General features: G+C 34.5%; 1 protein-coding gene across 1 annotated transcript in view; it reads right to left on the bottom strand.

Annotated features, from left to right (window-relative positions):
* Positions 1-15,653, bottom strand: part of ppp2r2d (protein phosphatase 2, regulatory subunit B, delta) — a 28,907-nt gene that overhangs the window by 12,319 nt on the left and 935 nt on the right. Inside the window, exons 3-4 of the mRNA XM_022669107.2 lie at positions 1,362-1,459; positions 547-712 (exon numbers count right to left, since the gene is read on the bottom strand). Of these exons, the coding sequence (XP_022524828.1) occupies positions 547-712; positions 1,362-1,459 (264 nt within the window). The remainder of the gene's footprint in view (positions 1-546; positions 713-1,361; positions 1,460-15,653) is intronic.

The following is a 15,653-nucleotide window of genomic DNA, read 5'->3' as shown; positions in this document are numbered from 1 at the left end:
AAATTTAATTGTCTACTTTTTACACATTTTTACAACATCCCGACATTTAAATGCCATTTAAATCTCATGCTCAGCTTTTTATATTGTTTTTTAGACATGAACAACATGTCAGAAATAATCGCAGACTAATCGAAAGAAAAAAAAAAAAAAATCTTCAGATTAGTCGACTACCAAAATAATCATTAGTTGCAGCTCTACTATAATTAGATTCAATTAGCAACAAAAAATATATAATAGTTATAAATAAAAACAAAAAAATGTGATTATATTTTTAGTTTTGCAGTCAATGAATTCCTTGCTTACATTTTTTTTACATACATCCCAAACATTTCCATGCCATCTCCTCATGACTAAAAATGTAGCACAGCTACATTTAAAAGCCATTTTTAGTCCTTGAATAAGTAAAACTGAATTTTTAAGACATTTTAAGACTTTTTAAGGACCTGCGGGTTCACTGAGTAATTATCTGAGAGGGAGGCATGCAGTACATTAATAATCCCAACATTAAAAAAAGCATAAACTTATATATATATATATATCTCTTACCGTTTGTGGAGAGCAGGAAGTGAGCAGCATTCTGTTGGGGCAGCCATCGGATTTTATTAATTTTCTCCTCAATTTCTAAACTTTTCAAATAGTCAAATTCTGGTTCATGACTCTGGAAAGTGCTGTATACGTTATATTCTCCTCTCGAGAGCGGACGATTTTTACTCTACAGACGAGAACCAAAAAACAAGAAAAAACAACAGATTAGTTTTAAACAAATGATAAATATAAAGCTCATTTCACACCAGAAGCAAAAAAAGGGCCACCTTCTGCTTATTTTATCTTATTTTACATAACTTTTAAAAATGCCTTTACTGTACATTTATTTTGCTGAAATAAACTTGACACACTAAATCTGAGCATAGCACTGCTACTGCAAAATTACTGCTGAAATCACACATTAAAACTTCACAGAGTGCTTTTAAATTAAAAGTGATAAAAGGAAAAGGAAATACCATATTTTATAATTTAGCTATTTGACATCTATTTAGAATTAAGCAATCATTTGCTTCATGTATATATTGTGCTAAATGTGTGGTGTTTGGGTGGAAAGGGTGGGATGGATGTGGGTGGGGTGGGATGGATGTGGGTGGGGTGGGATGGGATTTAAAAGAGATAACAAAACATTTTTTGTTACACTCTGTTTGTTACATCTGTTATCTACAAAAATTTCAATAAAAACTTGATTACAAAAAAAAAAAAAAAGAATTAAGCAATCAGGACCATTATGTAATAATGTAGTTTTAAGTGTAAATAAGTAAAATGGAACAGTAAATTTGTTAATTCCTGTGGCGTAGTTCCAGTATAAAGCTTACCTCTTGTTCTCTCTGAAATATGACGACTCTTCCACCCTTGTCTCCTGTAGCTAGTAATTCCCCAGAGTAGTTAAATTCAACTGTTGAGATAATGTCCGCTGAAAACAAACACACAAACAAGGAGAATGCTGATTACAATTAAATTAACAATTTAATCCAACCCCTGGAGTAGGGGTGGGCGATATGGCTCTAAAATAATATCAATATTTCAGGGTATTTTTGCGATAACGATATACATGGCGATATTGGAAAACAGAAAAATAATTCATTGATTTCAGTATAATCATAATGTTGCAAAATAAATAATATAGCATAAAATAATATAATGCAGCAAAAGAATATTGCAGAATATTTTCATGCACATAAACTGCAAACTAAAACAGTTATACAATAAATACACTTAAAGCTTCACAGTAAATAATGGACTACTTTTAAGACAAACCATGCCTATTATCACAATATGGATTTTTAATATCATGATATTTCTGTGTCACGATATATTGTATACAATATAATATTACTATATTCCTTTTATTTTTTCCCCCCGCACCAGACAGCTCTGACCAATCAGAGGAGACAATAAGCTTGCATTGTTAGTGTGCATTTCGGTGTGTTTAGGTTTTTATGCCCGTGTGAAAACAAACCAAACACAGGGAGAAACTGAAGCTTCAAATGAACAAACTCATCAACTGATCTGGACCATATAAACTATCACAACTACAGGTGTGAAAAAACACCCTTATACATTTAGAAATAACGGAGAGCAAGCAGTTTAAGTATCTGTTCTGTTTAAAACATTGTTTTAGTCGCCATTTTTGACTATTGGTTGCAGCCCTACTCTACTCTACCAGATTAAGCAAACTGTAACTTGCATGACTGGAGGTTTTTTATGTTTTGTTTCCCCCCCCCCCCAGTTGTACTGTACCCATAACAAAAAGCAAAGGTCCAAACTGTGGCGTAAAATAACTCATGATTTTTTTTGTGTACATTACACCCAATCCTCTCTGGATGTAATCTGGATTATGCTTAGTAAATAATCTTAAAAATCTGGTTCACCTCCACAGCATTCATCACCCACAACTACCACTACCCATGCCCTCATTCCTGCAGGAGATAGATCCTGAAACACAGCAAACTGCATGCAGCAAAATCTCTCACACACACACACACACTCTAATATGTAACTGGTCTATATTTATCTGCTCTTTTATGCAGAGTATAAAAGGAGGGTATTTATACCAAAAACAAATTCAAGAAAAAAAATAAAAACAGCTGCACTGGTTGAAAATGCATTATATAAAAAAAAAAAAAAGAGTACACTTAACTTTTAATTGCAAGTAAAAAAAGCCCTAACAAGGAAATGGCCTATACCTGATCTCCCAGTAATCCAGCAATGGAAGAGTGGATTAATATAGTCAATAAAATATATGTAATGGAAAACAATACATTTGCACTTAGGCTGCAAACATCAACATTTGCAAAACTATGGTCAAAATGGACAATTTACATGAATTTACATGAAGAAAACAGACTTAACTACTACCCAGATATTTCATTTTTATTGCACAATAATTTAAGGCATCCTCAGTGTTAATAGTTCCTTGTTCTGTATACGTTATTTTTTATGTTGAAGGCATACAAAGAGTGAATTGTGTTATCAGAAGTGATGAAAAAAAAGAAAAAACGTATATTGTGAATGTAAATTTTGGAAGCACATACTGTAAAAATAAAGAATTACAAAAAAAAAAAAAAAAAAAAGTTTTTGATTTTACCAAATTATAAATCTCAAGAGGAAGATGGATGATCACAAACCATCAAACCACCAAACTGAACTGCTTGAATTATTGCACCAGGAGTAAAGCAGCATAAAGTTATCCAAAAGCAGTGTGTAAGACTGGTGGAGGAGAACATGATGCCAACATGCATGACAACTTTATGAATATGAACTTGTTACGCTGGTCAGAGGCACTGAAGCAGCTCAGCTGAGGAGATCTGACCTGCAGAGCGGCACAGAGACAGAGACTAATGAACCCGGCTAATTCTGGAACTCACCTACAGCCATGAATACATTACTCCTGCACTCAGGTAAGATTAGCATATTACTCCTCCAGTACAAACCAGACTCCAGTTTATAAAGAGAATTCATATATTAAGGTCAAAAAGTTCCGAAAACGATATATTTTTAAACATATTCTAGAAATCACTGTATGATATTAAAAGACCATTTAATTCAGCTTATTGAGTAAAGACAGCATAAAAAAATCACTGTAAAATCACTGTATAATCTTACTATTTGCTAACCACTGTGAATTCTTTAGGAACTATTGTTTGCTAGCCACTATGAATTCTTCAGTATCCATTACCATTTATTAACCACTATGAATTATTCAGTATCTATTTTTTGCTACCCACTAAGAAACCTTTAGTATCTATTAAACAACTACATCTATTATAACTATTACAACAGTATCTATTACTGAAAAATTCATAGTGTATAGCACATACTATCTATTATTTTCTAGCCATTATGACTTCACTAGCTATTATTTACTAATTAATTAGAATTCAAGTGTGCTGCTTCATTTCTCCAAGTGGTGGTGCTATAATCAAATAAATAGGGTTAAATTTATATAAAATAAATCCAATCCAATAAATCCCAAATTCCTGTTTTTGGATTATTTAGGAGACTCTGCGAAATATCATAGAGAATTGTCTTGCAATATATTAAGTCTTGTAAAATGACAGCATCAACCTACAATTACTGTGGGCAATGTATCAAGATAATATTGTATCGTGAGATGCCCTGATTTCTACCCCTAATCAGATCATAATAATCATTTATCTAGAAATGTTGGCATTTTCTATGAATTCTCCAGTATGCGCTTAAGAAAATTAAAAAATAAATAAAAATTAAAATGAAAAAAAAATCATTATTCATTATGCATTAAAAATGTACTATTAATTATTTAGTGTGCATTACATTAGTACATTATTCATTATCCACTATAAATGGCTCTATAATTATTATGAAACCAATATGTTTTAAATAATCACAAATAATAATGTATCAAAAACATAGCAAAATAGTTTTTAAAATCAACTGCACAGGAAATCGCATAATGCATTGCAATTTGTTATGTTTATTATTAAATTAAATTCTATATAATATTCTGTGTATAGTGTCTGTAAGCTGTATAGGGTATGTGTGTTTAATCTACTGAAAGCAGTGCTTATTATACAGTCCAGTAACTACAATCTAACATCTTATTTTAAGATTCAAAAGATTCTATAAGCTGATCCAGCACTGCTGTGGTGCTCATCAGCCCACACACACCGAGCATCAATTATTTATTCATACCATCCCCACATCATCTCAGCATGTTCAGGATCTCAGGGCAGCGGGACTGACTCAGTCCTGCTCCTCCTGTCGCAGATTTGCATCACTAATCAGGACACAGATTGATTTGAGATCAATAACGCTGACATTTACAGCTATTTACTAATGATAGCACACGTTCTAATAGTGATCGCAGTTTATTCCAAAATACAGCGATTTTTAGTGGCTTGTGTTTTAAATTTTAAATTTTATTTTTTTATTTTATTTTTTATAGTAGAATTCTTTAGCATCTTATTCTCTAACCACTATGAATTTCTCAGTCTCCATTATTATTCACTAACCACCATGAATTATTCAGTATCTATTACTCACTAACCACTATGAATTCTTAAGTATCTATTATTCACTAACCACTATGAATTTTCAGTATCCATTATTATTTACTATCCACTATGAATTCTTAAGTATTTATTATTATTCACTAACCACTATGAATTTTCAGTATCCATTATTATTTACTATCCACTATGAATTCTTAAGTATTTATTATTATTTACTAACCACTATGAATTTTTCAGTATTCATTGTTATTCAATAACCATCATGAACTCTTCAGTATCTATTATTTACTAACCACCATGAATTTTTCAGTATCTAATATTCACTGGCCACTATAAACCCTTTAGTATGTATTATTCGCTAACCACTATGAATTTTCAGTATCCATTATTATTTACAATCCACTATGAATTCTTCAGGATCTATTATTCGCTAACCACTATAAATTTCCACTATCTATTCTTATTCACTAATCACTAGGGGCGGGCAATATGGCCCTAAAATAATTATTATATATTTTATATAATTTAAATAATATTTTGTGGTATTTTTTCGATAACGATACTCTTGTCGATATTACAAAACACTGAATAAAACAATAATTTCTAGAATCCACTACTGCCACAAAATGAAATATATATATATATATATATATATATATATATATATATATATATTATTGCATTCGATGTGATATGATATGGCACAACTCTAACTGAGATATATAAAAAAAAAGAAAGAACTTTTATCAGATTTGTAACAGAAGTCAATGATCCAGAATGATCAGTAATAATGATACTAATAATAATAATGCACTCCAAATATCTCCACATATCCAGGATTAAAGTAAAATAAATGACACTGGACAGATATAATGTATAGTCTCTAGTAGATATATAATGTGAAATGAGAACAGGTCAGAAATGTGAATTTTTCTTTTGATAAAAACAGTAAAAAAAAACTAAGTAGCACCTTGATGTGATAAACTATGGATTCTTCAGTATCTATTATTATTCACTGATGAGCACAAACAAAAATATAGCTGATCAGTTACGTGAATTTTCACATTAGTTTTGGACTGGTGGAGTTAGCAAATATAGTACTTCTATGAAATTAATTTTACAATCTGTTCCCCTTATTCTATCCATTCATTCGTGCTCGTCAATCGACTTATTATGACTTAATTTCAAGATGGCGGCGCCCAGAGAACTAACAAAATATACTGAGTGTAAAAACAGCGTTTATAATAAACTATCTGTGCACTTTTAAAGTTCTCAGTGCCTTATTTTAAATATCAGAGTCCTCAGAATTCGACCAATGAAGTGTAAAGCTAGTGTGAGATTGTTAAAATTAACCAATAGTGTGTAAAAATAGTGATTTCTTTGCATTGAAAATGCTATGCCCCCATCACTAGCATTGTAAACCTGGACTATTTGACAAAAGTTTGTACTCGTTATCATGTTGTTTCACTACAACCCAAGTTCATTTTACACTGGTATTCTCCTTTAAAGTAAATTATTTCACAATTATTCTGAAATATCAGCTCGATATGACTCGTGTTCTCCTTCACAACAAGCTTTTCGTTTTTTTTCCCCACATCATGCTTAAAATGCTCACAGCTGTGCAGATCCTGACAGCTGATTTATGGGTAAAAGCTCATTCAGCAGAGCTGAGAGGGCAGACTGTCATCAGTAGACTCATCAATAAAACTGCACGGAGCTCATCTCCAGGTATTTATCTTTATCCAGAGTTCAGGATCTCTTAAAGTTTAATTTTCATATCAGTGCTATTCAACACAAAGTCCACTCAGGTACTCGGCTGTGTTTAAAATGTCGATATGTCAGCACCCCATAAACGGACTCATGGTAATGTGGGAATCGAAGCAGCCAGCAGTCAATACTCCTGAATATTTTTTTTTTTTTTTGCTGGGAAAGGCAAGCAACTCATGCCACCTGCAGCTAAATTTAATATACAGATTTAAAAATAACGCCGTTTAAATGATTCCTTAAGTGATACCATAGCAGAAATACGTTTAATTTTCCCAAAAAACAGTGTGCCTAATGTATGAATTCTATCAGTAAGGTATTAAGGAGCAGTAAAGTCACTCCACTAAAGTACAGAGTTATACAGGAGTTATACAGGAGTTATACAGGAGTTATACAGTTTCAGTGAAGTGCACCAAGGCTGGATCAGTATTAACACTAGCTGCTAACTGCGTTAAGCGCTAGCATTTTTCGCAATTCCGAGGTGAGTATATCAGCCTGTAGCCTGCTGTTTACCTCTGCTTGCACTGCTGGAGCAGCATTAGCATTAGCCGCTAACTGCTCTAAGCTCTAGCTCTTTCGCCATTCAGAGGCGAGTTTATCGGACTGTAGCCTGCGTGTTTACAGTGTTAAAACAAGCAACGTGGGTTACGCACTTTACTCACTCAAATAAACAGTTTTCAAGAGAGAAATTTGTATAGATTAACATTGAACACTTTTTTTTTTTTTACTTTTTTTTTTAGGGATTATAGTTTTGTTTACATAGCTTAGCTTTACTTATCTTTGTGAACCTACCACACCACCACTCAGTGTTAGGATCTGCTGAATTAGAAGAGAAACATGGCGACACCCCTGTTCTTTACTAGTGTTGCATAATGCCCCTTATAATCTGGTACGCCTTATAGTGCGAAAAATACGGTGAGCAAAACTACCAGAAAATAAAACAGAGAATAGAAAACAGAACTGGTAATGTTGAGAATAGAGTGTGATATATTCAATCCTTAAATTTCTGGTATTCTTTTTATTTATTTTTTTCTTGTGTTTATGAACAGTCAAAAGTGAGAGCATTCAATTCCAAAGCATTAAAGATGCAGTCATCAAAACTATAAAAAAAAGCATTTAAATAAGCATTAACTATATGAAATTAGCAAGTAAACATCAATGACTGAATATTTAGAATACCCATTACTGAATAGTATTAGTAGTAGTAAAGTATTAGCACTGGAAACAACCAAGAAAATGCAAAAACAAATCCATCAATCACCACAACTGGCTCACAGCCATTTACAAATAAAACCCCTGACTCAGCTGAATAGAAGGTACACATACCCATGCTGTAGAGCGTAGTGATGCCATTATAACGCTCTGGCAGGCGGGGGCTGTCACTCGCGTCACTGTGTTTTGACGGGAGGGTTCTGTCTGCGAACCTGTAAACCTGAAACTCGCCCAATTAAAGCTGCTGCTGCCTCCTGACCACCGGGCGTGAGGTGCTCTCGATGTCTGTCTTTAATGACTGTGTTTAAATTGACGACTGAGCGACGAGAGCAAAGCGACGAGAGAAGAGTGATGAACGAAAAGAGGGGCGTATAGTTATTAACCCACCCTGTCTCCTCTTTCCTGCAGCGTCAGCACAATTCCCAGCTCGGACGGGGAAAAACAAGCAGAATAAAACTGTGGAGAAACTGGAGATCTGAGGATATCTAACGCACATTACAGCACTGCGAATCCAGAGGCACTGACGGTGAACATCCTGCAGGAAACACAAAAAGGTGCGACGCAAAAAGCAAAGACGGATGACCCGCAGCTCGAGAAGATGCTCCTCTACATGCACTGAACGATGCGTTACATCACCCAACATCCTAACATCATCTCCTCATGCATAGAGATTAACATTAACTATGAGAATCGCACCAAATATAAAGAGAGAAAGAGATTAGAACAAAGATTATCATGAAGGGGAAAAAAATTAATAAAATCACATATAAATTAATAAATATAAATAATCTCCCCCCCCCCCTTCTCTCTCTCTCGCCATATAAAAACAAACACACACACACACACACACACACACACACACACACACACACAGACCAAGCCCACCTCCGCCGGGCTGGAAACGGAGGCCGAGAGCCGCAGAGACGTACCCATCCTGAAGCGCAGCGCGAGGCCATTATAGCCGGCTTTAAAGCCCGTGGCTGTCAGCAGCAGGGGGAGATTTAAGTGCCCGGGAGAAGCCGAAACAGCAGCAGCAGCATCAGCACCACAGTCTCGCCTGCAGAGGCCAGAGCGCGAGAGGAGAGGCGCTCGGCCATGTTGGACAGGTAGGAGTGGACCCCCCACCACGTGAGCGAGAGGCGTGGAGACCCCCCTCGCAGGATCTGCAGTGGCTACGGCTACATTACGCCAACGTCAGTCAACACAGCGCTATAAATACAGATACTAGGAAATAGAGAGCGAGAGAGGGGGCACGAGAGCAAGAGAGAGAGCGAGTAAGAGCAAGCGAGAGAGCTGGGGGTGTGGCAGATGATGAAAACACAAACACACGCAAAAATAAATAAATGAAAAACATCTAGGAGGCGTTGCTCTCGTAAATAAAAAAGGTCCTGAATAAGAAGATTTAAATTCTGTATTCTGTTGCAATACAAAAAAACAAAAAATTAAATAAGCCAAGGTCATACTAATAAATTAATAGCAGGCTGCTGTCTCTCGCTCTCGCTCTGTGTGTGTGTGTGTGTGTGTGTGTGTGTGTGTGGTGGGGGTGTGTCAAACTGCACAGTCATGGACATCAGCATTTTCCTGCTGAAGTAAACAGCCTCGCACTAGTGGGAGTGGTGAGCCACACCACCAAGGGGTGTGTATGTAATATTGTATAACTTCATTTTTTTTTAAATATGAAGCTTTAAGATTATTTTAGTATATAAATGTTTGTTTGCACTTTATATGCATGCACTAAATATATTGCACTTCAGTACTGTTGTTTATTTTATGATTTTATGATACATTGCATTATTTTTTTTTTACTGGCCATTTAAAATAGCTAAATATTTATTTTGTTGCAATATTATATTCTTAAAATTAATACAATATTTCACAGTGTTTGTTCTTATCCTAAAGTTCATATCTTATTGTTATATTAATACTATTTTTATCTTAGGGTCATATGAACCACCCCGACCACCAAATGATGTTTCCAAACCTGGGCATTATGCAAATCTGGCACTTGTAATGTCAAATGATGATGATGATCTAACCAATAGAAACGCTCCAAAATGACTTCCTTTCATGTTCCTTTCAAGCTGCTGCTTTGGATTACAACATTTTTGCACAAGAAATTAGTACCACTCTTTATTTAATTTAATTTTATTTAATAGCCGAAACAAATGCAGATATCCAGAGAGCAGGGTGACTGGCGGTCAAAATCATTTGGGAATAATTTTTTAGACATCAATTCATGTGCATATGCTTCGCTAGTAACATGTTTAAAAGTGAATGTATCTTTATTAATCTAACAGAATAATAAATTGCTAATTGCTATACAGAATTTAGGCAGAGAGAGCTGATAAACACCAGCACCATAAGCTTTTTTACACTGGATTTGCACTTGATTTACTTTTGATCACAGGACACCAAATATTATAGGAAGGGAAAACCTGTAATATTTAGAAAAGAGGAAATTTAAATTGCTCCTGTTCAATCTCATCCCAAGTTACATTAGAAAGGAAAAATGTTCAAAAATAAAGTAAAGTATAGTAATCTAATTGTGTGAATCAAAAACATGAGATATTTATGTTTGTTTTATTCTATAGAATAATACATCAACTTTTTACATGCTCAGGTTTAATCACTGATGTAAACAACAGCCAATCAACATTCGATATCTAAAGCCATAAACACTTTTAAACAAAAACGGTCTATAAATCAAGCCTGATATTTGTATCACACTTATAACACTTCAATTACCGTGTTTTCCAGGTTATAAGGCACACTGTCAATTAATGCCTATTTGCTGGTATATTTTCATACATAAGGTGCACCGGATTGTAAGCAGCATTATGAGACACTAGTAAGGAACAGAGGTGTCGCCATGTTTTCCTTCTAATTCTTTAAAAATATATATTTTAAAGTTAAACTAGCGCTGGATTTTAATGTACACAGACTTCTCTCCTAAAAACTGTTTATTTGGGTGAGCAAAGTGCTTCCGTTTATTTACAGTAATTTATATTTCCAGATTTCCACTCCAGCACTAAGGCTGGGTGCAGCAGCATTAGCATAAGCAGCTAACCGCCATCACTGCTAGCTGAGGTTAGCAGCAGGCTACAGGCCGATAACGCTCACTTCTGAACAGCTAAAGAGCTAGTGCTTAGCTCGGTTTGCTAATGCTGCTGCACTCAGCACTTAATCTGTATATGTTTCCAGAAGAAACATCTAAAACTTGTGTAAAAAAAGATCAATAAAAATGTCAAAAACCCATAAAACTAAAGAAAGTGATGAAACCAGAAGTCTGTTATCTCTGAAACTGAGTTAGTGAGGAAAATGCTTTTGGAAACAGCTTGGCGTAAAGTCAGCGCCAGATTCTCTCACTTCCACTATTGTAGGCATGGGAAAGATCAACACCCCTCAGCTCTAATGCAGGGCTGTAATTCTTCACACAGCCAATCGTAAGGCTGGGTTTTTGGTCTAGAGTTAGGATCTCAGTTCTCTATCTGATTTAAAGAGGACATCGTTTTTTTTGTGTGAGAAAGTGAGTTTTATACAGCAGGCCACTGAGAAAACGGAGTAAAAAGAGGAATCATGCCAAGAGGAAGGTGTGTAAGGTCAATCAGCCAACTACAAAAAAATATATATTAAAAAATAACCCCAACTAAATAAAACAAGTAGTTATAGAGTAAGTGAAATAGACTGTTCAGTACTAACAAACTACACTTCTTCACCTGAAGCCATTAAAGTAGTTGAAGCATGTACTGTATTTTTTGTATTATCATTGATTTTCTGGTCTATTTTCATACATAAGGCGCATTATGCGACACTTGTAAGGAACAGGGGTGTCACCATTTTTTTTTTCCCTTTTCAGGGGTCTCACCGCTGGGTGGTGCTTGGGGAGTAAAGTTAAGTAAAGCTAACCAAACAAAACTGTAATTCTTTAAACAAAATATAATAAATTAATATATATATATATAGATTAAATGTTTATCTGCACAGATTTCTCTCCTAAAAACCTTTTATTTAGGTAAAGAGTAAAATGCTTACGTTTATTTACAGTAAGCTAAGATTTCCAGATTTCCACTAAGGCTGGGTGTATATTTAAATCACATGCAATTTTTTTAGTAACTAAACAATGATAATAAAATGTATGTAACTGTCAGGTTAATTATTTATGTTTATGTATTTATGTTAATATTTTTTACAATGGCAGGTTGCGTGTTTCTTATACAATTACATCATCATCAGTGAAAAAACAGTATGGTTCATTAAATAAAATGTTGGAAATCAAGTTTTGCTTTTCCCCCCGCTTTTAATCTGATTAAAAAAAAAGAAAAAAAAAAGAAAGAATAATCGATTATATAAATAATTGTTAGTTGAAGCCCTAGTACTTATTAGGTGAGTAAAATAAAATAAAAAAGATTGTTTATAGCAATGATTTAAGACAAAATTCAAATATATATATATATATATATATATATATATATATATATATATATATATATATATATATATATATATATATATATATATTCTTTTTTTTTTTTTTTTTACATTATTTATTTATTTATTTATTTATTTTTCTTGAACAGGTTTTCAGCTTGTCTGGTGTGAAAAAAAATAAATAACCCACTGTTCACTTTCTGTTGCATCAACACTGTAGCCTCCAAGTGGTTTTACCCACAGAGAACATCTTCAGTGTTTCTACAGCATTGCACAACAGCCTGCTCTACACTAAACAATACAGAAGAGTTTCACACAGTTATACTCATACAGTTATATTGTATTTAATCATTAAACACAAATTAAACTAAATTATTGCAGAAAACAGGCAGAATAAACACCCACACTGATCTGAAAGAAGGAGTACGTCACCTGCACTCGCAGTAGTCAGATGCCAAACAGCTTGATTCATAGTGTAACATTAATTTTTCATCTCAATTTGTTCAATATTCTACAAATTAATTCAATATTTCTGTGATTGTCTTTTTTATCTCCAAAAATATCACAAAAAAATTAAAATAAAATAAAATATCAGTATATATTGTCCACCCCTAATCGTAATCACAAAAAAAAAAAAAAAAAAAAAAAAAAAAAAAAAAAAAAACATGCATCACCACAACCGGATGTTCACCACCAGCATGAGAAATTCACAAGTATACCACATCACACAGTGGAGAACTCTGTTTTCCGTTAAACAGCTTAAATCATCTCTGGACTTCATCTTAACACAGCTTTACTCAAAACTACAGGCCTGGCATGCACTGTGATATGTACGCACACACAAAAAATAATAATAATAAAACAGGGATTTAAAGGTTTCAAGAGTTCAAAGCAGAGCTTTTCTATCTGCCTTAGCACAACCTAATAAATGGACCGCATTATAAAGTGCACCATCAATGAACATCTATTTCAATAAACGTCTATTTTCATACAGTTCACCCCTAAACAGCAAAAGAGCTAGTGCTGTGGTTAGCAGCTAATGCTAATGCTGCTCCAGCCTTAGTGCTGGAGAAACTTTACTGAAACTCCTGTATAACTCTGTACTTCAGTAGAGTGACTTTACTGCTCCTTAATACCTGACTGGTAGAATTCATACATAAGGAGCACCGGATTATAAGGAGCTCTGATCATTTTTAGGAAAATTAAAGGATTTTAAGGGCAACTTTTAGTGTGAAAAATATGGTAATAGCGCCACAGCACTAAATCAATGAATAAGTGAGAACTGTGGGAGTGAACAGCCTCAGAAGTTTGTGTACTGAGGTGCATTAACAAACAATCTCAACATTCAACAAGTTTGGAGAAAAGAAAATCCATTATCGATATTTTCTATTAATACAACTAATAATTGATGTCAATCATAATCAGCAAAACACTGATCAATTATGGGTTAATAGATTTTCTCAAAACTGAGCATCTCACAATAAACCACCCTACACACACAAAATTCCTTTTTAATTTTTTTTTATTTCACATCATTCTGGCCCCGGATTGGACAGAATTGTATGCATGCAGTGAGCAGAGCGCTGTACTCATTTCAATGTGTGATATTTCTGAATATGTCTGTCTCTGCTCGTCCTATGCGTGACCTCACACAGCGACACAACAGCAGCTACACACGTCTCAGAGTAAACTCACGCTACAGACACGCAAACAACAGATCACTGCACTGACCTTACAATAATACAACACAAATACACCACTCTATAGAAGAAGAAAAGGAGAAGCAGCTCTATTGCACATTTCATTGTTTAAAGGGGAAAGAACCTTGTAACTTCAAAGAAATGATCCAAATAAACTATTTTACACCAATTTTATAAAAATCAGTTTCTCTGATTTTGCTATTTATAGGTTTATGTTTGAGTAAAATTAACATTGTTGTTTTATTCTATAAACTACAGACAACATTTCTCCCACATTAAAATATTCTCATTTTGCGCATTTATTTGCAGAAAATGAAAAATGGCTGAAATAACAAAAAAGATGCAGAACTTTCAGACCTCAAATAATATACATACAGTTCAGAAATCAATATTTGGTGGAACAACCCTGGTTTTAAATCACAGTTTGTTCATGCATCTTGGCATCATGTTCTCCTCCACCAGTCTTACACACTGCTTTTGGATAACTTTATGCTGCTTTATTCCTGGTGCAAAAATTCAAGCAGTTCAGTTTCAAGTTTTTGTATCAAAATTTCCTGATAGATGGATCAACAGAAATTAGCCAAATAAATTATATTAAACTACTGAATACTAGACTACTGGAAGATTAAATATTTCACTAGAACATTACTTTAAAAAGTCTATTCAAAAACTTACTGCATTTTATACAGTCACATATACACACATATATACACAGTTTGGACACACAGTCCAAACTGCTTGAGGTCTAGTGTAAAGTTTCCACCAATCAGTGATTGTTTAGAGAGACATGTCTGTCATCTGCTGATGTTGATCAACTGTGTTTTATTATCAATTCAATATTTCTGTGATTTTATTTTTGGAGGTGCAGATTTCATTTTCCAGCAGGACTTGGCACACTGCCAAAAGTACCAGTTGGTCTTATATATAATATTCGAATTTTCTGAGACACTGATATTTTGGGAGTTTTCATTGGCTGTAAGCTTCATAATCATCAACAATAAAAGAAATAAACGCTTAAAATAGATCACTTTGTGTGTTTAATGCATATATAATATATGAGTTTCACATTTTTAACTAGATTACTGAAATAAAGTAAAAGCCTATGATCCACCTCCTCCCTGCAGCTGCCCTACAGCCCTGTCTGTGCTGGAGTGTGAGGTGAGAGGAACATGGCACTGAATCATCCCTCTCTTCCCATCCCTCCACACAGCGCCCGCCTGCACGCGCGCGCGCACACACACACACACACACACACACACACACCCGAGGCTCGAGCTATGGGCTCGGGTTTGGCTCGTGCGTAAAGACGCACTGGCTGAACGAGCTGGACGAGTTCTATTTTCCATGCTGAGAAATTACGAACACAAATTGCATGGCCTAACCAGCTCCCTGCACCCTCCTCCTCCTCCTCCCTAGTGCTACTACTTCCCATAGTCGCGCGCACAGGCTAATGCTAATGCTAAAGCTCAGGCTAATGCTAATACTCAGACTAATGCTAAGGCTAACGCTA

Source organism: Astyanax mexicanus, chromosome 15 (assembly GCF_023375975.1).
Source record: "Astyanax mexicanus isolate ESR-SI-001 chromosome 15, AstMex3_surface, whole genome shotgun sequence".
NCBI lineage: Eukaryota > Metazoa > Chordata > Actinopteri > Characiformes > Acestrorhamphidae > Astyanax > Astyanax mexicanus.
Note: the sequence above shows the minus strand (reverse complement) of the source record. Positions and strands in the feature narration are given on the sequence as shown.